The sequence below is a fragment of the Canis lupus genome, chromosome 16, assembly GCF_011100685.1.
Source record: "Canis lupus familiaris isolate Mischka breed German Shepherd chromosome 16, alternate assembly UU_Cfam_GSD_1.0, whole genome shotgun sequence".
Classification (NCBI taxonomy): domain Eukaryota; kingdom Metazoa; phylum Chordata; class Mammalia; order Carnivora; family Canidae; genus Canis; species Canis lupus.
The window spans coordinates 10,763,209-10,789,498 of NC_049237.1; the positions used below are offsets into that span (position 1 = coordinate 10,763,209).

The window sequence follows — 26,290 nt, forward strand, 5'->3', positions numbered from 1 at the left end:
AGACAGAATCAGATTTGTGGTTTAGATAGATTACCTGGATGTCTGTGTGGATGATAACCAGAATCTCTACTGCTGGAGGCAGATTGACAAAGCAAGATGTTGGTACCAAAGTTCAGGTGAAGAAATGAGAAAGCCTGGAAGCCCGAGGGAAGAAAGTGATAATGAAGGTGGGAGGACAGGCAACTTCAAGAGTTATTCAGACAAGGTAACTTATTGTGAAGGGTGAAAAAAAAAAGAATAAATGAATCCTGGCTGGCTAGAGTAGGCCAGTAGATAAATGGTGAATACATTAGAGATGTGGAGAATATAAAAGAAAGATAATATTGCCAAAAAATGAATTGTGGGTTTTTTTTTTACCACATTTTAAAATTTTATTTTAATTCCAGTCTAGTTAACACACAGTGTTCAATTAGTTTCAGATGAACAATATAGTGACTTAACAGTTCTATATAGTACCCAGTGATCAACTGTGTTTTATGGAAGTTAAATTTGGAAACCCTGCAAGACATCTAGGAAGACAGAGGCAATTTGAAATGCATGTTTAGAGCTCAGGGGTTCCTTCCAGGTTGGGAGAAAGGGTTTTGGAGGTCTATCAGATCTCTTTCTCTCCTATCCCATCATTGGTAGGAAAAGGAGAAGAATAATAGTTGATGGAAGCTGGTGAAGAGAAAATGGAATACTAAAATTACGTTGATCATTTTTTCTCTTTATATGATACAAATCATTTAAAAATGCATACTAGCTAACATCAAATGTGTGATTGGATCTCATATTCTAGTGACTTTAGATTGTTTCTAAGATTTAAAAAAATTCTACTTCAAAAAAGCAGAGTTAAATGTAGTGTATATTGCAGTTTTGAACACCCTATGCTCTTTAAAGAATATGGGCATATGTTTCTCTATTTTCATATCCATCTTACCTGACTGCTCATATAACAGTAAACTATTGTTCTGGAAGAAAGAATTTAATTTTCAGAACTTGAGTTACATGTTTCTTAAAACTATTATGCTGATTATGTTTCTAAGAACATAAATTATTTGAAAACCACATCTGTGTAAGATGATTGCATAAACAGAGGCGTGTGGTTATTTGGGTATATGTATATATTTTTGTGTACTTAAAATATTCAGAGTGGCACTTGAAAAGAGATTCAAATAGAATTGCTGGATGGGAAAAGACATTGTTTCTTTTAGGTTCTTTATCTTGTGATTGCAAATTTCAAAACAGAAATCTTCAATTTATTTTCCTGGTTGAAACACATTCCTACAAATTAAGATGATTCTGCATTGGGTGCTTGGTAACCTAATTACCTTTTTTTAAAAAAAGATTTTACTTATTTATTTTAAAGAGAAATAGAGCATGGGAGTGAATAGGGTGAGGGGCAGAAGGGGATGGAGAGGAAAAGGAAAGAGAATCTGAAGCTGACTTCTTGCTAAGCATGAGCTCGACAGGGACTTGATCTCACCACCATGAGACCGTGACCCGAACCTAAATCAAGAGTCAGGCACTTAACCAACTGAGCCACCCAGGTGCCCCAATTATCTTTTTGGATTCTATGCAGACCATAATCAGGTGTTATAATTCTTGTTTATTTCTGCCACAATTTTTTGCCTTTATGATTTTGAAAGTCTTTTCATATTTCTAAGTAATCTCAAACTCTATAAGACAGCCCAAAGCATTATACAGATTGAGGAATCGGTTACCTAATTTGCTATGCAGTATGAAATCCAAAGATTTCAGTCTCCTAAACTTTAAAGAAAGTATAGCCAGCTTTTCTGTTGTTAATTTAAATTCAAATATGTAAGCTCTTTTTTATGTATGAATTAGAAAAGCGAAAGGTTATTTGATGAGAAAAATCACATGGGGAAATTCCCAGGGCTGAAGTTTCACACAATCAAGAGAGTATGTTCCTTACTTCTTCAAGGAAAAAATATTAAGTGGGTGCTTATTTGATAACACACTTAAGAACTGAAAATAAAAATATCAGTCATAATTAAATAACCTATAACTATATATATTTTAATGTGTTTTCTTCCAATTGCTTTATTTGTTTTTAAACATATAAAAATAATATTATAAGTAAACCTCATAGCACAAATGGCTGACTACAAATGGCTGACTACTCCTTCTTGTATAAATATCTCAATTCATATAGTAATTATTCCTTTATGAAAACCTTTCTTTATGAAATGTTTAGGTCTTTGGATGTTTGGTGGTATAAATAATCCTGTGATTAACATAATTGTTCATGAGCCTCTGTTCACTTTTCACAATACTTTCTTATGACATATCCCCACAGAAGAAATTACCGAGTCAGTGACATGAATATTTTAAAGCCTCTTAACAGTTATAAAACTGCTTTCTAGAAATTTTGTTCATTTACTTGCCCAACAGCAATGTACAAGAATACCTATTAAGGAGTAATATCCCATAGGTGCTGGAAATGTGTTAACAGAAACAAAAAGCTATTATAATACTATACCTGATGAAACAGAAGGAGAGATGAGAATAAAATCATGAGTGTTTTGTACATTCCATTATGTCCTCTTAAACAGCAAAAAATGAGAGTAAGGACACATTACTCTTTAACTTTATTGTTACCTTGCATTTTTTTTGAAGTGTGTTTTTTGCATATTTTCATAAGGTATTTATCTTTTATTCTTAATTTCAGGAGTTATTTATATATTCTGAATACAAGTTTTTTTGACAGATGTATTTAGTGCAAATATATTCTTCATTTATTCTTACATTTTATTTACTTAGTGTTTGTTTTGATGAGCAGAACTTTAAATATTCTTCTGAATTCCAATTTTATGAGGTAGGCTTATTTCATTGTTAGGGCTTTTGCTGCTCTTCTTAAGAAAACGTGGTTATTCCAAGAAAGGTCAGGAAAATATTCTCCTGGGTTTTCTTTTTGAAGATTTATAATTTTAGCTCTTGTGTATAAGTCTGTAAATCAGCCCAAGTTAATTTATGTGGATAGTGTAAAGTCCATATCAAGATTCATTTTTTATTTTTTTATTTATTTTTTATTTTTTTTTCATTTTTTAAAAAAGACATTTATCCAATCTTTTTTCTAGCAGTATTTGTTGAGTAGATTTTTCTAAAGAATTACCTTAGCACCTTTGCCCTTTGATTGTATGTGGTTCTATTTCTGGACTCTATCCTGTTTCACTGACTTATTTCTTTATCCTTATGGCAATGCCACACTATTTTGATTACGATAGCTTTATAGTAAGTCTTCAAACTGGTAATATGAATCATTTCACTTTGCTCTTCTAAGGATGTTGTGGTTATTCTGTCCTTTATATTTGTATATACATTTTAGAATGAGTTTGACTGTGTTTGAAAAAAAAAAAAACCTGCTGAATTTTAATTGGTATTGCTTTGAATCTATAGATTAGGGAAAATTGACATATTAACAGTACTGAGCATTCCAAACTATAAGCATATCTTTCTTCATTTAGCTGTTCTTTAATTTCTCTTAGCAAAGTTTTATAGTTTCATGGCTTCAGCATAGTTTTCAGGTTCTTGCATACCCTTTGCTAAATATATTCCTAAGTATTTTGTTTTCTTCTCTGCCATCTCTGACCCAAGATTGCCATTATTCCCATTGGACAACAAGTAGAATAAGGGCCTGAGTAGTAAGAAAGAGGATCAGGCTTGGAGGAAGATGGAGACAAGTATCACAGGGAGGAATATAGTTTGGAAAGACAGAAGATCTCCTGGCATGAAGGAAGGTTGTTATGGTCTGGATAGCAGGGCAGTAAATGACAGTGGATGCACTTGGTTCCAGGAAAGTCTTTGTTTTCCTATCATGACCTATACTATCAGAAAGGCAATGTTTGAAGTTTTCACAAGAGTAGTCTATGCAAGATTGAACAGATCATTGAATGTGTATCACTAATAAATCACCATATTATTAGCAGTAAAGATTCATTCTAGCAAATCATGGGAATATTTGTGGTTAAGCCTAGACCACCAAGTGATGAAAAATAATTATTTCTAAGAAGCATTTAAAAAACTACCTTTACTCTAAGTTGTTCCAAAAATAACATGGCTATGCTAACAATAATAGGACTGTCTTTATCCTGCAAAGCTATTTACTGTAATTCCTCTTGTGCCTCTGCAGTGATCTTGGATTGATTTTGAAATGCCAATGGGACTGCCGTTGACAGCTGTGGACATGTTTGTGGTATTGCTGCTGTTGTATGTTTGAGGCTGAGAAGATGAGTAAAAGTGCTCCGCAGTGCTGTGCCTTCTCATGCCAAGGGGTTGGAAAGTATTCAAAGTAGTGTTCAATTCTGTTAAACTCGAAGAAGATCTCATCTGGCAGTTTCTGCATTTTTATTTGTAATTAGGCCTAGTCAAGGGTAGCAGTGGGGAGAAGAGATGGTATTTCCAGAACAATGGATGAAGGGATAGAGTTCTCAGCTGAGAAGTACCTGAAGTCAAGGGAAATACCTTAGAAACATTCTGGAGATGAGATAGTGGCTCTAATTTAATGGACTTAAGTGGATCGTTAGATTACAGCCAAGAAAAACCTTTCAGCTGAATAACAAAGGATCAGGTAATAGGCCAAAAAGAATTTTAGTAAATCCTCACTGCATCCTTCTCTGCTTTTTTTGTTCTCCCCAACTAATTGAATAAAATTGTATGTAAAGCACACAACGGAATGCTTTTAACATTATAGGTGTTCAGTAAGTAGTTCTCAGTTTCTATTCTATTTTCTTTCTAGCCTTTTTGCCCCTTTGTGTTTCTTTTCTCTTTGCATTTATAGATAATTAAGTTTCAATTGTTCAAACTAAGGCAAGTACAAAAAAAGAAATTTAAAGCATCAGATAAATACAAATATTTGGCAACTGAAGAAGAGGAAGTTGACTTCACAAATCTTAACAAAGTTTATTCCACATTCACAAAATTGAGACATACAAAAAAAGTTGATAGTATGTTTTAACCTTTTAGATTTTTGAGTGTGTTACTCTTTGACTCCTTTTTAATGTTTATTATAAGCTAATTGATAACTCAAAATGCATAATATAACCTTACTAAAAAATTATTTAGCAGTATCTACTAAAGTTAATTATATATCTCAACTCAATGGCATAGCAATTCTTTTCATTGTATGTACCCAGGAGAATATTTATCTACCAAGAGATAAGTACAAGAAAGTTTACATCAACAAGAGCTACAAACTGGAAACAACTAAATGTTTACCAGCAGAAGAGTAAATAAATGCATTTTGCTATATATTACTGAAAAATAATGATGAGCAAAATATATGAAACACAAAAGAATCATCTAGTATGGTTTATATGAAGTTCAAGTTCTAACAAAATGAATCTATGGTGATAGGAATCAGAGTATTGGTTGCTAACATGTTGGTAGGAGGAGTTAAAAAGTTTGAGAAGGAACACATAGAAACCTGTAAATTATCTAAAGCTTGATCTGGATGGTGATTCACATATGTGTCTAAAAATATTCATCAAGTTGTATAATTTGTGTACTCTTTTATAACCAAAGGTGTATGATTTTCATTCATCCCTAAAAGGTAAATGACACTAAATATGTAATAACATATACAACATAAAAATATATAGTATATAATTTAACATATATAAATGTATATGTTTGCATATACATATATTTTTTTAACTAATGCAGGAAAGTTATGTTAATTTGTTGCTTTTAACAACAGGCCTTTCATGTTGGATTGACTTTCCATTCTGTGGAAATCACGGTGAACTGAGCTCTGTATTTGATTTTGATCCTCAAAGCTGCTTAACTTTTGATAATGTGTTTAATTGAGTTATTAATTGATTGCATTGATCTTATATAGATTAGAAGTAGCTCGAGGAGGTTTTTGGTAAAAAGAAAAAAACTTGCCCAAGTTTGAAAATTAACCAAGGGTAGGCTGCCTATTTAAATATTAATATATTTAATATATAATCTGTAGTTACATATTATAGCATGTATGTATATAAGACATAGGTTACATATACATATATATGTTATGTAATTATATATTTATATTTAAATATATGTTATGTATTTATATTTAAATTAGTATAAAAGCTGTCTTAAACTGTGCTTTATGCCTTTTATTGTCTTTTTTTCTCCTTATATTGATTATTCACTGGGAATAGATAGCACAAAGGACAATTTTGTATTAAAGTAATATTTTAGATTAAGACTGAAAAATACATAAAACTGAAAATGGACTATCAATGAGAATTTTTGGTCAAGCTCATGAAAAGTTTAGAAACTTTATTTTTGATAAGGCAATTTATCCAAGATTTCTCATTCTACTCCTGGCTAGCAATTTTCAATGTGTTTATCAAAGGCCTTTTGGTTATGCAGCATGGTCTTGGGGTTTCTAACCTTTCTGACTCTTAAGAACTAATGTCTAGCTTCCTTTGGCCTCTTGAATTCACAGGCTGCCCTGCAAGTTGGGGGCCATGGGGAAAGGCTACACCAGTGTCGGGAGGTCATGCTGCTCACTTACAAATCCATCCCCATGCAAGTGGATGGGGAGCCCTGTAGGTTGGCCCCGGCTATGATTCGGATCTCCTTGAGGAATCAAGCCAACATGGTACAGAAGAGCAAGAGGAGAACATCCATGCCTTTACTCAATGAGTGAGTCTGCCCCTTGCCTACCTTTGTGAGCACAAAGACCATGGAGAGAACGCCAAGCATGTGCATGGTTTAGGGGCCTTACCATGTTGAGAAAGGAACAAAGTCCAAGAAACAGCAGTCATTGGTTTCTCTGACATATTTTTCTTCATGTTTATTACACAGTGACCACACTCTTCGTTTAGAAATAACTACTATATCGTATACTAGAGAGAGAACTTTTCTGCATTGACCGCTTTGGTATATATTTTTTGGGAGCAGCAGAAAATCATTAAGAGTGATCTAGGGTCATAAAATGCATCAAGATAAATATGCTCTGTTTCATTTTAAGAAGGCATGCTGTTGGCCTCCTTTTTACCCTGGTCACTTGGAGAGTGTTGGTTTCCCCAATAGCAGGAGGCTGGTGGAGCTGGATGTTTGGAGCTCATCTCTCTCCATCTGGCATCCCCTTCTGCCTGTTAGTGAGTTGTCACTTTCCCAATACCCCCATTTTGGGGTCCTGTGGACTCTGGTGTTTCAACTCAATTTTGCTATTCTGAGAGTGGATCCTATTATCTGGATATAACCTAACTCACTATTCAATATCTAAAAAAAAAAAAAAAAAAGGTATCCCTCTTGGACCCTTTCTTTTCTTTGTGGTTTTGATGAACTGGTTTGAGATACGGTGATGATAACTAGATATTTAGAGTATATATTCATTCTATAGCACCCCTTCATCTAATTTTGTTAATGGAGAGGTCTACCTGGGTTTGGAGAAAGGGGATGGGGAAGGATGGGGATTTGGGGCCTCTTTTTTGGTATCTTCTATATATAATGCCCATATGCCTAATCTAACTCAAGGTAAGGCTGCTTCTGGGCTCAGCCTTGGGTCATTATCCTGTCACAGTGAGGGACCTTCTGAGGTGCTGCTCCTGTCTGTGGTCTGTGATGCATGGTTACTGATTTGTACTGAATGGCTGGCTTCCTGCAGTGCCTATGAAGCAGGGCATGCTTTGCCACATATTTATGGAGTCACTATGACAATCTACAGAAGTGCCTAGAATAAATCAGTGACACAGGTGCCATAGCTCACTGCCAGAACCTGACTTCACCTCTCTTTCTGAGATGGCATATGGTGAGGAATAGCATTAGACAGGGCTCTTAACGTGTTTGCATTTTTTGGCATCTGCTTCTAAGTCTGAGCTGGTGTGAGAGATCCTCTCTCCTCTGCTTCCTCCTTTCTCAAAGTCACTGTGGACATCAGAGTCACTTAGCACTTTCCCCAGACCATTATCCAGACAGCTCATTCAATTGTATTCTTTATTTTGTTTACATTTTGTAGCTAGTGAAACTCCTAGCTCCTTCCCAAGGGTTTTCTTTTCTCTTTGCCTTTAGCTTCTCTTAGGCTGAATATACAACTGGCAACATTTATATGTTAACATTTATATGTTAAAAAGGTAGGATGCCAACAACAGTATATGGTTGACCATATCCTCTCAAGAAATGTTAGCGTTAATCCATGAACGAGTGGTTGGGGAGAAAGCTCTGAAATAGTAAATGAAAAGCCATCTTGGAGGTCATATGGCAGCTCAGGTTGTTTTGAGTCACTTGTAGATAGTTAAGAAGCTATAATAAAACTAAAAGTTCTTAATATCTACAGGTAAAGACTTCTCATCCTCATGCCTGGCGGTGCTATATTTAATAACCTTATTAGACACAGAATTGTTTCTAGGTGCTTAAGTTTCAAACAGCTCTTGCCCTTGAACTGAGAAAGAATTTGTATTTGCTCAGCAACCATATTGTTAATTCATCTGGGCTTTCTTCACATATAAAAACAAATACAAATGGTTGTTTTCTTTTCGTACTTAGACTACGTATGACAGATGATGTGACCGCATAGATTTAGCTGCAGGGTGTTCGAGAAACAGCCTCAACTCAAAAATTGTTCCTTCCCACCAGGGGGCAGTGGTGCATCCACCTAAGCAGCCTCTGGCCTCAGGAAACCTCTGTGAACCACAATAACATGCTTTTCAGTTCAAAAAAGGACACCTGCAAAACTTAACAAAGATATTTATTATTATATATGATGAATAACTATAAAAACACTACATTTTTTAGAAAATCAATACAGATAGCACATTTTCAAAGGAAAACCAAACACCTAGTTATCTTGTCATGCTTGTTCACTAAACCTCAATTGCTCTCCCTCACTGCTCTTGTTCACCCTTTGCAATTAGATTTCTTCTTTCTTTCTACTAGAAATCCTTGTTTTGAAATCTGACTTCTTCCACTGGATTTCCAGGTGGAGTTTTCAGTTTGAGGATTGCCTGGTCATTAAGTCCTTCCTACAAGTTTCTAAAACCTTCTATGTCCCCTAGGCTTTTCTGTTTTGGCCATGGTTGTGCCAAGTTCACTTTTGCAGCTAAGGCAGAGAGATAATTGAAAGATATTTCTTTATTTCCATCCTTCCTTCCCTGTTTTCCTCTATTTTTTTCTCCTTCCTTCCTTCCTTCTTTCCTTCCTTCCTGTTTTCTAAGATTGTTACTTCTGTTCCTTTTGCCTGTCTTCTTTTAGAAGAAAGAGAACTGGCTTCAAATGTCTGGAGAATTCATTTAGAAACCTCTGTAGCTGATAAGGATTGGGCTGGGTGTAGCGAGTTAACTTGGAATATTTGAGAAATAAGTACTGTGATTCCCTAAACAACTGGCTTCCTTTTCCACTTGAGCAATGGTGTTCCTCACAGGTTCGCCTTTCTCTAGGAGATCACATCTGTACTCCAGATTTCACCTATGACAGATAAGTGAATAAATCTCACATCTGTGTTTTCTATCCAGATATTCTTTCTAAAAGCCAGAGACTCATACCCAGATATCTCAGGTGACATCTTTACCTGGATAGCAACCTCAGACTGCAGGCTGAAAATGGGCTTGTTAATTCTGCTCTCTTTCCTTCCCTGCTCATCAGCCAATGAGCCCTTTTCATTCATATTTGTCTATATGGAACCATCTGCCCATTCACCACATCCTTGCCCATCCTTGCCATGGAGTCCTTGCAGTTACCTGCGCTGTTACACACCCCATGTGGTCTACCTTCTATTTATTTCCCACATCTCTCTTTTTTTTTTTTCTTTTTTCTTTTGGCAAAGGTTTATTTATTTATTTTAGAAGGCAGGGGAGGGGCAGAGGGAGAGAATCTTCAAGCAGACCTCCCACTGAGTGTGCACCCCATATCACAAGATATGGGGTTTGATCCCACGACCCTGAGATGATGACCCAAATTGAACCCAAGAGTCAGACACTCAACCACTGACCCACCCAGCCACCCCTATTTCCCATGTTTTTAACTCACAACATCTACCCCCTCTGCTAGTGTTACAGCCTCTGTTCAAAGGCCATATAAGTTACCTCACCACAGCATCACTAAACTATGCTCATGATTCCTTGCTTCCAGTGTCACTGCCCTTCACACAATGCTTTTTCCAATAGACTAATTACAAGGATCTTTCTAGAAAGGTCAAACTTATATTCCTTAGCTTTGTGGACCTTTTGATCATTGCCTCCATCATCCTCATCTTTCACTCCAGAAATCATTGCTATTCTGGGGCAGTGGACTGCCTTGTGCATCCTCATACTTTTGCACTTCTGTCGCTCTTCCAGCCTTTTTGTCTGTTAACTCTTGCTCAAGTTTAAGACTCCATTGAAATATCACTTTCCCTAATCTATCTACTTCTACTTCTAGCCATTAGCCCTAATCTATCTATTCCTGTTAGTGTTCTAGGTTATGTTCATCACACCATTTATCAAGAATAATATAGTTCTTAATTTACGTGTCTCTCTTCCATGCTTAGAGATTCCTCTTAGGGTCCTCAGTGTCTACCAGTATGTCTAAGACATGATTATGTATTGAATAAGTGGGTTGCTCATGGATCAGATACATTTCTCTGAGATCGTATTCAAAATAACATAGATCTAAAAAATATCACCCCCCAAAAAGAAATAGAGGAAATTATCTAGGTTCATATTTATATATTAGTAACATGGTACCCAGGTAAATTTGATTACCCTATTTGAACAGCACCTTTGAGAGAGATCAGAAATATAAAATTTCTCAGGCCGTTGGGGAGATCTTAAGCAAGCTGAAATCCTGAGTTCACTGGTAATTCAGACTACACTGTGAAAGGCGATCATAATATTCAGGGGCAAGATTTTTAGTTGGCAAACTTTGAATTGGGCAACTCGGTTAATTGGATTCCATCATCTTGGCTGCTCAGAAGCATTATTGGTTGTAAATGATAGTCCTTTGAGGAAAACAAGGAGTTGATTCATAGGTGACTATGTGTAAGGACTTACATACCCAGCAGAAAAGAGGAATGGGGCTGCTGTGCCTACTACAGTTACAGAAAAGCTCTTCAAATGGTCTGAGAGAGTGAAGAGAACTATTATGTAAATGTGACAACAAATTTTGGAATTAGTTTTTTAAATTTTATGTTTCATCTTTTGTAATAGCTACTGAAGGTTCTTTATAAAAGAAGAGAGAAAATAGAGAAGTCTATGGCTTCCCTCTTCTACCAAGAGTATGAGTGGAATTACAGCATCACTGTGATGAAGTTAGGCTTTCTTGGTATTACCTTCAGAATCTTCAAAGGTTTTGTTGAGCCATCTTTCCACGATGGTTGTCTTTTGACACAAATTTCCTCCAGAGCTCTGGAGTTAGGAGGACTATGTTAAAGGATTAAGTTTACCTGGACTTTCCTCAAAGATGAGTTTACTGTGCTAGCCTACCCCTCTCTAGTGCGTGTGTGCCTGTATGCATGTGTGTGCGCATCCTCTCCTTGGATGTGCCAAATGACCTGGAGCGAGAGAGGAGCACGCCGATGCCTCCCACCTGTAGCCCTGCCCAGTGTCCGCACTGCTGCCGCACCTGCCCGCGCCCTGCCCCATGCTCCGGTCCGCTCCGTGGCTCACCTGAGAGTCGGCCCTTGCCGTGTGTCCTGTTGGCTTCATCGCAATCACCGGCTTTTTGGATTATGTCCGTGGCTGGCTGGATTTTCCTTTTCTTTTCATTCACTGTGTGGTGATGCACTCATTTAATTTCTGTTTAAACTGTGTATGTCTCTCTTTCTCTCCCCTGGCTTGCTCCCTGTCTGTCCACGCTGTTGTGCTGACTGTCTTCGCTGCTCATTCCCTGCTGCCTCTAGTATGCACCAGGTGTCCGCTGGCGACCTGCGGAGAGTCTCGGCTCCCCCTGGCTCCTTCACCACGTGAGTACAAAGCCGCTCCATTTCTACATTTTGGCCAGCAACCTCATGTCCTCCTGGGGGTGGGGGGGTGGGGACCACCTACCTGCTCCTTTGCCCACCCACGTCTGCTTCTCAGACAAGGACCTGCCAGCCCTGGTTGCCTTCTTTACCCCTCTGTGATTTGAGAAGGAGCTGTCCAGTCCTTTGTGTCCTGTTTGTCTCAGTGCTCTCAGGCTTCAGGTTTAAATTTTTGGCTAACTACTTTAAGGCCCATAATTACATGGGGTTGTATAAAATTCCATGCTAAGCTGTTGGTTCTTCTGGAAAGTTTGTAACAGCCATAGACCATTCTGTTATCTGCAGCTCAGGGATGATGTTGAAGGAGTGCCTACCATCCTTGATTTGTGAACCCACTCCGAAAATTACGTGTGAAGTTTTTTTTTTTTTTTTTTTATTTATGATAGTCACAGAGAGAGAGAGAGAGAGAGAGAGAGGCAGAGACATAGGCAGAGGGAGAAGCAGGCTCCATGCACCGGGAGCCCGACATGGGATTCGATTCCGGGTCTCCAGGATCGCGCCCTGGGCCAAAGGCAGGCGCTAAACTGCTGCACCACCTGGGGCTCCCACGTGTGGAGTTCTGAGTGAATGCAGATGCATCTGGGCATTATTGGGGGTGGAGAATCCATGGATTGTAATAAAAGATCAATGACTGAAAAAACTGGCTCTGAGTTAGCAAAACACACTTCACCCAGGGTTCATAATTTATACTTAATGTATTCTATGCTTTTATTTTTTCTCTGGTGGAAAAAAAATGTGATTTTTTTTTTTAAGCATTTTGCAACTTTTTAGGTTGTCACATCTGTCTTGCTCTTTCTTCATCTTACAAATACTTAGCTTTTGTTCTGGTTCAGGTACTGTCACAGGTGCTTTACATTAACTACTTAACTAGTTACTCCCCTATCCATGGTATTGTGGTGAATCTGATGCACAAAGAGGTTAAGTAACTTGCTCAGATCACACAGCCAGCAAGTGGTAGACTGGGGTGCAAACTCACATGGTTGGCTTCAAAGTTCACACCTTTAACAATTTACAGTTTTGCCACCTTTCATCTATGTCTTTCTAAGTCCTAGTTGAATCATTGGCTTTTCAAGGAATTCTTTGTTGATTCTTGTTGTATTAATTATGTTCTTACTAGAGCTCACTATTGATATATTTATTATAGTTCTCAAGGTTTAATAGGCTGGTATTAATTACATTAGGTCTATATGTGTATGTGTCGTGCACTAGACTTAGGCTACTTGAGATCCTTGACCATATCTTCTTAGGAATTTTTGTGTCCCTGGCCCTGAACACAGAACTTAACCCAAAATATTCTGAAACCAAACAGAGTCGTTGGTTGGCAGAATGAATGAGTGAAAGAATACACATGTCATTGAACTGTACAGTATCTGTCATCTAGGAATATGCCAAAATGATCCCTAAAATTTAATCATATAATCCTACTTTCAGTCCTAGTCTTATAGATATGCATTTATTCATTCTTTGTTTTTCAAAAACATTACTTTGTAGTTGTTCTGTGTCCACCATTTTGTCCTTGAAATCTAGAGGTGAGCACAACAGAGATCTGCCTTCATGGAACTTAACACTGAGTAGTCAAGGGCACTTGGTGGCTCAGTTGGTTAAGCATCAACCTTCAGCTCAGGTCATGATCCCAGGATTCTAGGATTGAGCCTCACATCAGGCTCCCTGCTCAGCGGGGAGTGTCCTTGCCCTTCTGCCCTTGTGCTCTCTCTCTCTCTCTCTCTCTCTCTTCAATCAATCAATCAATCAAATGTTAAAAAAATTAATTTAAAAAAATTGAGTGTTGAGAAAATCAATAGTAAAATAATATTTAACTTTCAATTAGAGGTTATTCTGGTGTAAATCCTACATTCTACAAAAAGCCTCTTTAATAAATAGGAGTCCAAGGAGTAGCTTTCAGTAATTTTCAGGGGCTAATAGATAGATTTCAAAGAATTGAGAATATCAATAGTAGAGATGCATGTGGAATCTGTCCCATTTCTATCACAGTTTAAGTTTGGGTTGTGTTTTAAGTGTTAGGTTGTAAAATTTAAAGGAGACTCTTTTATATTGATTCCATGTGTGCATACTACAGTAAGATAAACTGTCAATATTGTGATAAGGTGTAACAGGGAAACACCTAGGTGTGGCCACTTTAAACTTGAATGTTGATCTAAAATATTTTATATCTATATATGATATAGTAAATATTATATATTATAGATTTTATATTTATATGTCTCTAAAGTATTAATGAAATAAGCTTTATTAAATTAGACTATTTTAAAAAAAAACATAAGAAAACACTGTCAAGGAGCCTGGAGAAAAACCCTAGAACAGATATTGTCTTTATATATTATGTCATTGGTTAACAGTTTTGACCCACTCTCATGCTGCTATTTGCTATTTTCAGCAGCACTTAATATATGCATTGATGTTGCTTTGGTCCTCATGAAAGTGAAGACCCCAGTATTTTGAACTAAGGTTGTCTGATTTGGGTTTTTTTTTTTGACCCTTGGTCAGCCATTCTCTGCTCAGAAAAACTCTTCTATGATCTTTTCTGGAGAGAAGCCTCCCTTTCTACTGTTTGATGGTAAATGTTGGGTTTCTAAAGCGACGCACATGGTCTTTCTCTTTAGCTTTCTAAAAACTTTTTTTTTTGAGCAGTTTATAGTAGTAGCAGTGTAATTAGGAATTGGAACATACTATTAATATCTGTGCATGTGGAAAATTTCACCTTTTTACAAAGAACCCTGAAATTTTATTTTTGATCACATATGATCATGTATGAATCCTGAGTTTTATTCAAAAGTATTTAGTGCTTTATGCAGTAGAACAAAACAAAACAAATGGAGAATTTTACCACAAATCTCATGCATGTAGCTTAATGAATTATTGAGCAATACCTCAATTTAAAAATTTCTTATAATTAAGTGACTTCATAGTAAAGTCCTCGCTGAGGGACACATATGCACACTGAATTTTATAAATTCATGAATGTTATAAATTTTATAAATTCATGAATATTTATGCTAAATATTCCAACTACCAGCTCCTGTTCAGCCAAAAATAGCACAAAGGTATGTAATTGTAAGTTATCTTTCTAGAACTTTTATCCTTCACTAACTGCTTATTAAATTCCATTTTGTATCTGTTCTCCACCAAAATGAAATAATGTAAACCATTTATACTTAATTTTCGTCAATTTTTTATCTTTCAAAAAGTATTGAGTGCCTTCTTTAAATACCAGGGGTTCTGTGGGATACTGGAGATACCAAGATTATAAAGCTAAGGTTTTTGTCTTATAGAAATCAACATTCCAGGGATAGACATAGTTTGTTGCTTATAATAAAATGACAATGCCATCTGATAAGCATCCATGTACATATTCTGGTTGTTTTTCCATGTAAATGACTATGTATTTATTACATTTGTTTTTATTTTTTATTATTTACTTATTTATTTGTTTTAAAGGTTTTATTTATTTATTCACGAGAGACACAGAGAGAGGCAGACACACAGGCAGAGGGAAAAGCAGGCTCCCTGTGGGAGACTGACATGGGACTCGATCCAGGACCCTGCAATCACATCCCGAGCCAAAGGCAGGCGCTCAACTGCTGAGCCACTCAGGCATCCCTGTTTTTATTTTTTATTTTCTTTTAGTATTTAAAATTAACATACAAAAATGGACTTTTTTGGTATACAGTTGGGATTTTAAGGCAGGTATAGATTCATAAAACCAGCACCCTAATCAAGATACAGAACTGCTCTACTACCAACAGAAATCTGCCTAATTCCTGCATCTCTCCTTCCAAACTCTGGCAACCACCAATCACTATAGTTTTATATTTTTGAGATTGCCACATAAATGGAATCATACAATATGTAACCCTTTGCACTTGACTTCTTTCAGTGTAATGTCTTCAAGATTTATCAGTTGTTGCATGTATCAGTCACGTGTTCCTTTTTATTGCTGAGTAGTGCTGAGTAGTATTCTACTATATGGATGGATGCTTCCATTTATTTATCCATTTACTTGTTGAAGGACATCTGGTTCATTTTCAGTTCTAGGCAGTTATGAATAGTGCTGCTGTAACGTCGATGAACAAGTTTTGTGTAAATATAAATTTACATTTCTCTAGGTTAAACACCTAGGAAGGGAATTCCTGGGTCATACGGTAAGTGTATGTTTAACTTCATAAGAAATCGACAAACTATTTTCTAGAGTGCAAATTTTGCATTTCTACCAGCAGTAGGAGAGAGGGAGTTTCAGTTGCTCCACATCCCTGCCAGCACTTGGTATTGCCAGCACTTTAAGATTTTAATCATTTAATCATTCTAATGAGTGTCTTTTCATTATTTGCCATCCATTATATACTACTCGATAAAGCATTTGCTCAAGTCTTTTGCATTTTTTTAAAGATTTTATCTATTTATTCATGAGACACACACACACACAAACACAGAGAAGCAGAGACACAGGCAGAGGGAGAAGCAGGCTCCATGCAGGGAGCCCGATGCAGGACTTGATCCCAGGACCCTGGGATCACACCCTGTGCCAAAGGCAGATGCTCAACCTCTGAGCCACCCAGGCATCCCTTTTTGCATATTTTTTAATTGGGCTATTTGTTCTTTTCCTCTTGAGTTTTGAGAGTCATATATTCTGGATCCAAGTCCTTTGTTAGAGATGTGTTTTGCAAATGTTTTCCCCTCAGCATGTATCTTTTCTTCTCTTTCTCTTTACACAATCCAACTTATCAAATTTTCCTATATATATATGTGTGTGTATGTGTGTTTGGTGTTATATCTAAGAATTTTTGGTTTAATATCAGGTAATAAAATATTTTCGCCTTTGCTTTCTTCTAGTGGTTATATAGTTTTGTTTTTTTTACATTTTGCATTCAGTTCTATGATTTGAGTTAATTTTTGTATAAGATGTGAGCTTTTGGCTAATGTTTTATTTCACTTTGTGTATAGATGTTCAATAGTTGCAGCACCATTTGTTAGAAAGACTGATTTTTCCTATTGAATTGCCTTTACATCTTTATCAAAAATCAATTGGATGTATATATGGAGGCTATGGATATATAAGGATGGATAGACATTGATTTCTGCACTTTCTGTTCTTTTTCATTGATCTATTTGTGTCTTTGTCAATGTCATGTTATTCTGGTTATTGGACTTTTATGTAAGTCTTAAAATCTAATTGTGTTATTTTTCCACTTTATTCCATATTTTAAAAATTGTCTTGGCTACTCAAGTCCCTTTACTTTTCCATATAAAATTTATCTTTTAAGATTTTATTTATTTATTCATGAGAGGCACAGAGAGAGGCAGAGACATAGGCAGAGGGAGAAACAGGCTCTCTGCGGGGAGCCCGACATTGGGACTCGATCCCAGGACTCCCGATCACAACCTGGGACAAAGGCAGATGCTCAACCACTGAGCCACCCAGGTGTCCTACACATAAATTTTAAAATAAACTTTACTGTATCTCCAAAAATTCTACTAGAACTTTGGAACTGTGTTGAGTCTGTAGATCAGTTTGGGGAATGTAGACATCTTTACTCTGATGAGACTTCCAGTCCATGAATACTGTATTGTATCTCCATTTGTTTATTTTGTGCATCATTGTTTTGTAGTTTTCAACATAGAGATCTTGTACATATTTTGTTAGGTATGTGCCTGTGTTAGATATGTGTTGGTTTTACATTTTGGTTACCGGTATATAAAACTACAATGGATTTTCATGTGTTGACCTTGTGTCCTATGGTCTTATGAGAAGTCACTTTTTAGTTCTAGAAGTTTGGTTGCATCCTTGGGATTTTTTACATGGTCACACTTGTCATCTGTGAATAGGAGTGGTTTTCTTTCTTCCCAATCCATATGCTTTTCATTTTTTTCTCTTGTTCCCTTATTGCACTAGCTAGAATTTCTAGTACGATGCTGAATAAAAGTGATTGCAGTGGATATCCTTGCTCTGCTTCTAATATTAGGGGGAAATCATTCCATTTTTTTTCACCATAAAGTATGATTGTTAGTTGTAGATTTATTTGTTAAAGTCCTTTATTAGGACATCTGAAAAAGATTAGGGGACTAGGAATTATTTGTCCTCTAAATGTTTTTTAATCTAATTTAAATTTTTTTAAAGATAGATTTATTTATTCATTCATTCATTCATTCATTCATGGAAGATAGAGAGAGAGAGGCAGAGACACAGGCAGAGGGAGAAGCAGGCTCCGTGCAGGGAGCCCGACGTGGGACTCGATCCCCGGACTCCAGGATCACACTCTGGGCTGAAGGTGGTGCCAAACCGCTGAGCCACCCAGGCTGCCCTCTAATGTTTTTTAGAATTTGCCAAGAAACTGGGATGCCTGGATGGCTCAATGGTTGAGTGCCTGCCTTTGGCGGAGGGCGTGATCCCAGTACTTTGCTATTCTCTAAGTCTCCTTTTTTTTGGTCTTCCAGCCAGAAAGTTAAGGTTTTAGTTATCTTGCTCTACTGAATACTTCCTGCAACTTTGTTCATGTGCAGGACTAAGCAGTGAAAGAGGATGAATAAAAGCAATGTTGATTTATCCCATCCTCTTGGGATTCCTGCTCCTTTTATCAGAGAGGAAAGCTCTCTTCCATTATAATTTTAAGCACCTTATCAATGCTGCTGCCAGGGTGAATGCTGAGGTGTAAGAAAATGGTAAGGAGAGAATATATATAAATTTTTCTGAGCATTCAGAGCCCCTTTCTTTTCCTGAAGCCAGAGCTCAAGGTCTTTCTTGGAGCTTTCTCTACCTACATTTGATGTTCATTTCAGGCTTTGTGCTGCCTGGAGTCCACACCAAGTTTATTGGCAGGAAAAGGAAGGGAGAGTTCACCACCATTTGATGGGATTTTATATTCTGATCTTCTCTAATCTGCTGTTGTCATTTACTTTCCAGAGTTCTCAAATAGCTGCTTTATGAATCCTGTCCAGATTTATAACTGCATTTATAGAGAAAGAATGGTGTATGTTTACTTACCTTACTCAGAACTAGAATTCTCTACTGCTTTCTAAAAGCAGAGTGCTATATTACTGTATCCCCTTCTCTACCACTGTACCATAGCTAAACTCCGCAAAACAAATCTGCAGAGAAACTACTATATTTCTTGAACTACAATCAACATATGTAAAACATAATATGCCATTTTGCACAACAGGTACAATTTAAACATAAACAAGATATTTCCCACTGCTAAGTTGTGTGGATTTGCTTGTTACCTTGGGGAAGGCAGAGTTGGACACAGATCCATGAAAAAGCAAAAATTGTCATGTTTGACTACAAGCTGAATATGATTCAGCATTCTAAAAGTGGTTTCAATAAATGAAGTCTTCATGGTAAAAGATGAAAGTAAATTGATTTTTGTTCCAAGAAGAGGGGGAGTTTTAGTAAGAGAAAGAGAAATATTTTTGATGTCTTTTTTTAGACAGGTTCTGTTTTGGGTTGAGTTTAAGAATTTTATTGTTGGGAAACTACTCGGATAAAGCCAAGAGTCTCCAGTCTTCATGACTGAAGAAAACACAAACTGGTCATAGGTAGTTTAACATTTGCATGCCGGCCGGCAAAGTGAACTAGTTGATCTTTGAAGTGCTTTCTAAAAGTCTATTCTCCAACTAGTGACATTAAATTTTTTGTTAACATTTTTATGAATTTGTCTAATGTGGTGTAAAGAGTCTGTTTATTCCATTTATTTAATATTGGCCCTATAGTTAGAAAATAAGACTTGATGTGCTTTATTCAGACCCTTTCTCTTTTCCCTTTTTTCTTTCTATAAACTCCACTTTACTACAAACTACACTGTCTGGGAGTAGTAAAAACATTGCCAAAGTAGAAACTTACACGTACATTTCTGCAAACTGTGAGGGTTACCTCTAAAGTAGCCCAGAAGATCTATCAGATATACTTTGCCTGAGAATGAATAAAGCTAAAGGTGGATAACACAGAAACCTTCTTGAGAACCTCAGGATAAAAAGCACTCCTGCACCACTTGAGCCTCCAGAAGAGTGCTTCATGTCTGGGGTGGAAATCTGTCCTGATTCTGATTCACAGATTACAATTTTTAGGTCAGAGTTTCTAGATCTCAAAATCAATTGTGAGGATAACAAAAGTGCCTAAGCATTCAAGAAATTATGAATATATTTATTGTTAAGGCTTTCACTGTTATTGGATCTTAGAGTGATTATTATCTCTGAGTGACAGGATCATGGGTAGTATTTTAGAGGCTTTCTGTTATTTTCTGAATGATTTTAGTGAACACGCATTACTTCTATAAAGGGAGAAAAATTAAAGTTCATATTTTAAAAAGGACAGGAGAGAATTGCTACATCCACAGAACAGAAAAAAAAATGTCATTTACTGCATCTCAGAGTGAGATAGGGAGGCATTAGAGTTAGCTTCAGGCTTTCTGGAATACAAAACTATTTGTTCTCTGAACCACTGAGCAGAGGAAACTGCTAATCCATCTTCTTTCTTTTCTCTTAATCCCACTCTCACATTTTCTGGGTTATCTTCCTGGTGATTTTGCATTCTATTGTCCGGTTTCTTGAACTTTCATAATGTCAAAATATTTGGTGTCCTTTCTGCCAGTGGTATCCTCTCTCCTGGTTGTGTAAAACAGATAAGCCAAATTGAGAATTCCAAGGAAAAGTAAGAGTTACTTGAGCTTCATCTCATACTGCTTTTCAAACTTGAGCCCAGGCTGCAGCTTAGATGATAGTGGTTTTATTTCCTGTGCTCCGCAATGTTCCCCCAAGAATTTCCTCACTCCACTTGCACTTTTATTCCCACTCAGATGGTCAGAAGAGGGACATTAGGAACAGACACAGGAGGTCTCTAACTGGAGTGTCTTCCTCCTTATTCAGTAGCACTGCCCTGTAACATCTTGCCATTTTGAATATTCAGGGGAGCTCTGCTTTTGTTTGTCTGACATTGACCAGTGTTAATCTCTTTGCATTTCATTTTTTCAAATATTAAAATAGAAATGCAGTTGTTCCCCTGGATTTCTATCATCTCCAAAGTTCTGTTATGGTAAAATCCAGGGCATCACCCTTGACTATATGAAGGTCTGCCCCAAAGGGATCTAAGACTTGAGGTAGGCAAGACTTACCCTGGGACATGACAGGGTCATCCTTTATCCTAAAACTGGTCAGGGAGGCTAGGCCCCATACTACCTTAGTACATTTAATTGATATTTCTCCTTGCTGTCAGTAAGAACCCAAGTGGATTTTTTTCATTTAGCTAGAAAGGTAATGTGTGTCTGGTATTATGCTAATAAGCACCTTGACTTGTGATCAAATTTAATGTCTTGATAACTGTGGTAGCAATTGTCATTATTCCCATTACATCAATGACAAGATTGAGAAAAAGAAATATTAAGAACCTAACTAAGAGTATATGCCAGGAAGTGGTAAAGTTTTCTGCTGTGGAGAGGGCATTTAAGACCCTAAATGCCACTGTTGATATAACTTCTGATCATTTTCCTGTGTGTGCGTGTTTATTTTTGTGTATATGATTTATGCATTTTATTCAGTCACACTATGTTAACTTCTTCCTTTTTAAAGAAAACTTGGAAATATTAACTTAGAATTCAGTTTTGCGTGTTTCAAATGTGTGACTCCTTAGTATTATAGGCTTGCAGCTCCAGTGTTATTATAAGAAAAATGTCAGAATGACAAGCCCCAATTAAAAATAAGTTCTAGTACAGCTAAAGAACCCGGAGAGTCTTGTAGAACTGTTAGTAATGGTGTTTGGTCTGTGAACATGGCACCTCAGGAAGGGTCATGCCCACGACTATGGTGGACGAATGAGGCCTATGTTCTTCTCTTAGCAAAGGTAAACACAGATGGCAGCCTCTGGTACAGTTATGTAAGGCATAATACATTTAGGACTCCCTCAACATTTAAAATTGTATCTTGTTGCTTTTAAAATTTATTTTTGGAGATGAATTATTCATGTCTGCGTAGGTGTAGAAACAGTCTTACACTTACGAGTCAGCACTTCTTATAAAGTAAAAGGTCACTTCAGAACTGAAGGGAATATATACCCAGGTGTTGGCTTGAGGTGTAGGGCCTGAGGAGGTGATTGCACAAATCAGCTTCAGAGCCATGGGGAGAGTTTGTAGAAGGGTTCAGGTACAGTGTGTGCACCAGGCCCACTGGGCAAGACAAAGGAGGAGGAAAATTTATTAATTTCTTTGTTTATTTAATCAAAATAAATTTTAAGAATTCCAAATAAAAAATGACTTTGGAAATAAATTAGTTCAATAAACACAATACAAATATGTATTATTTATATGATTATTCTATGTACCTTGACTTTTAGGAGAAGTAGAAATTAAGGTCTGAATATCCTAAACAGTGACATCAAACCAGCAGAGATTAGATTTCCAAGCCAGGTAGGAATTTTGGAAAATGAAAAATCAGACGCCTCTCATTCTTCTCTTTGTGTGATCTTTTCATAATCAGTAGTTGTAGGATGAAAATAAAATGTAGTGATTCTCTGTAGTAGGTATTTGTGTAGTTTGCTTGGGCTGCTGTAACAAACTACCACAGACTGAGTGGTTCAAACAACAGAAATATATTTCCTCACAGCCTGAAGGCTAGAGGTCTGAGATCAAGGGGTTGACAGGGTTGGTTTCTCCTGAGTCCTCTCTCCTTGACTTATAGTTGGTAGTTGTTTTCCTGTGTCTGCAGGTGGTCTTCCCTCTGTGTGTGTGTGTCTGTCCTAATCTCTTTTTATAAGGACACCAGGCCAATTGGATTAGGGTCCACCCATATGACTTCATTTTAACTCCATTCCTCCTTAAAGATCCTATCTTTAAATACACTTACATTCTGAGGTACTGGAGTTAAGAGCATATGAATTGGGGGGGGGGGGGGACAAGGGAGGGGAGGTGATGACACAATCCAGCCTCATACTAGATAAATTGGACTGAATTTTAGTTTTGTTTCTTTTCCTATCACCAACTGTGTGAAGACTGAACTTTGAGTATGTGACTTGTATTAATGGTTTAATTCTTTAAAATCTTTTTTATTAAAAGGTATAAGAAAGGCTAAAGAATATTGCTCTTTTATTTATAGCAGACTCTTGGTATTTGGGTGCAGTAGGGTTGTTGTTGACCTCTCTGGACCCAAATCCTATTTCTATAAAATAAGGTGGTCAAACAAAATGAACTTTAAATTTTTATTCATGTATGAATTTCTAAGGTATTACTGTAATAAAAGCAACAATAGAAATTGAACACCAATAAAAAATAAATTTATTATTAAAAAAAAGAAATACAGACTATAAATGCAAAGGGAAGGGAGTAATTTTGCTAGTGTTTGTGAACAAAAGATCTATTTACAAATGGACTCTCTATGTAGGAAAAAAAAAACCCTTCTGGAAAGTAGTTATTTTTATCTTAGATAAACCACAATCTGCAGTGTTATTAATGGATTTGCTGCATTCAGAGAGAAAAGAGAAGCATTGCAGATTTACTCCAGTATTACAATGATAACTGATACCATATTCCATCATAAGTCAGAGGAATATATCAGTAACAAAGAAATCTAGATGTTTGTTTGGAGCATTCCAACAGGTTGTTAGTTTGGATTGCTTTGCTGAGGTAGTAATAAGCTGCAGTGCACACTTTATTTGTAGAATTTTAATTTAATTATACCAATGTGGTTTAGCTTCCCGATCTGTCATAATGCCCTGAAACACTTACAGGAAATGAAAAGGAAGTACATGGTTAAAGGCAGAAAGAGAAAATCCTTGTTGATGCTACACTTAATTAATCCCCAGAACTCATCACATTTTGTGTTAGAAAATGAAATTCTAAAAATGAATTCAGCAAGTTCCAAAGTTGGAGCTCAGATATTTGACTGAAATGAAAGTGATGTTGGAAGGATTATAAATGGAACAAAAGGCCGAAGTTTTCAGCTTTGTATTAGAGAGAATTGTACTTTTTCTTTATCATGTAGCCTCTCCTTTGGCTCTCAGGAGAGGTGATTTATGTCTCTAATTGGGACATAAATCTTTTGGTCTGATGATATTTTGTTGCTCAGGCAAAGTAAAACAATTAAATGTTTCCTTGATGAGAGGTTCTTGGCTTATGAAATGTTAAAATACTGCCTTTGGTAGAGGCTTGCTCTGTAATACGGTAAGAGAAATGAGAAAGGGAAATGTACCTAAGCAAAAGTACCCTGATTTATATTCATATTCTATCATGGCATTCTCAGCAGAACCCATTGTTTTCCTTCTCTCCTCCATTATTTTCTTTTTAGTTTTGGTAACTAGTTAGTATTTTGACTAATTTGTGTTTGCTCTTGACCATCCAAGCAATTTATTAGTCTACCACTAAAAGTATATCTTAAGGAACTTTTTTTTCCTCAAGTTTACTATCAAATTTTGCATTTGTTTTTAAATTTTTGTTGATTAGTAGTTGTAATGATAGAATTATATGATTTGGGGCAGCCCGGGTAGTTCAGCATCTGCCTTCGGTCCAGGGTGTGATCCTGGAGACCTGGGATCGAGTCCCACATTGGGCTCCCTGCATGGAGCCTGCTTCTCCCTCTGCCTGTGTTTCTGCCTCTCTCTCTCTCTCTCTCTCTCTCTCTCTCTCTCTGTGTGTCTCTCATGAGTGAATAAATAAAATCTTAAAAAAAAGAATTATATGATTTTTGCAAGTACTGTTCTATGAAGGTGTCTTTGTTCTTTCCATTTTTTGACACCAACAAAAGAATGATATAAAAAGATTCCCTTGGTCATTAGATTAGGGTTTAGAGAGTGGCAATAACAGTTTCTACCTAATTGGCTACATTTACTGACTTGGAAAGAGGAGTCAGGTTTGGGGACTCTGATTTGTTCATGGATCTCTGACGAGGAAGCATGAGCTGGTGGGAGCCTATCTGTGCTATGAGTGGAGGACGTAGCTTTCCCCCAGCTATAGGTGGATGAATAGGAAACAAGTGGTGTCCTCTCCTCCCTAGGGCCAGATGCAGCACCACTGAGTATTCCAGATCTTGCAAGCCATTGTCAACCTGGAGGGGAACATGAGTCAAATGTAACATGGTAAAATACTAATTATTTAATATGAGTAATGGTTTCACAAATTTTCTGAATACCTAGATTTTAAGAAAGTATATGTGTCCTTTCTTAAAATGTTTTATATAGAAAGCTGAAACCATTTAAGGAAGTGTTTCTTATGTAATGCCGTTTACTGTTAGGCCAATACGTACTTTTTTATTTCCTTGATGTAAACCAAATATGGAATCTTCTTCTTACTGAGCTTGTTTCCTAGGGGTGCAGAGCTATTTCCTTTGCCCTATAGTTTCCAGTAGGAGCACATCTGGTAATATGTTCAATCCTTTCTCAAATTAAGTGAGGTTGCATTTCTCTACCTTATTAAGATGGCCATGTTTATCTTTACACCATTATTGTCTTACACATTTTTGGCTTCTGCTTTGTTGGTTATTTTTACTTTAAAAAATTCTCAATTTTTCCTATAGTATCAGAGATGAAATAAGTGTTAAACATTTTTAGATGACATGTACTGTAGGTTTTTATTAAAAAAAAGATATTTATTTTTAAAAATTTATTTATTTATTTATTTATTTATTTATTTATTTATTTATTTATTTATTTATTTTAGAGAGACAGAGAGAGAGCCTGGGCAGAGAGAAGGAGAAGCAGACTCTCTGGTAGAGCAGGGAGTCCAATGTGGGGCTCTATCCCAGGACCCTGAGGTCATGACCTGAGCCAACCGTAGACACTTGACCAACTGAGACACCGTGCCCCTCTAGGGTTTTTTTTTTTAAATAAATATTACTCTCAATCAAATATCACCACTTGATTCATCAAAGTGTATAGGGTTTCTATAAGGTGAGCAAATATGCTAATAATTCTGGCCTAATTTACTCCTTTATGATATGTGTGAAGGGCTACAGTATTTTCTTTTGTAAAAGAACACTTTTAATTTTTATTTATTTATTTTTAAAGATTTATTTATTTATTGGATGGGGGTCAGAAGAAGGGGGAGAGAATCTCCAGTAGCTTTTCGCTGAGCATGGAGCCTAACCCAGGGATCCATCTTATGACACCGAGATCATGACCTGAGCCGAAATCAGGAGTAGGACACATAACTGACTGAGCCACCCAGGTGCCCTAGAAGGACACTTTTTAAACTACACAAATCCCAACACTTGCTCTATACTCTCTTCCAAAAGAAAGACAGTTTCTTTATCATTTACAAAGAAGAACAGGATATTACAACAGCTTGTGATTGCAAACCCAAAGGAAGATTTTAGCATTTAAATAGCAAATGAATGCTTGGTTTTCCTTTTGTTTGATACATAGAAATTGAA

At 36.6% G+C, this 26,290-nt stretch overlaps 1 protein-coding gene across 1 annotated transcript in view; it reads left to right on the top strand.

The window, feature by feature from the left end:
* Positions 1-26,290, top strand: part of DGKI (diacylglycerol kinase iota) — a 428,692-nt gene that overhangs the window by 264,922 nt on the left and 137,480 nt on the right. Inside the window, 2 exon segments of the mRNA XM_038559441.1 lie at positions 6,437-6,636; positions 11,810-11,872. Of these exon segments, the coding sequence (XP_038415369.1) occupies positions 6,437-6,636; positions 11,810-11,872 (263 nt within the window).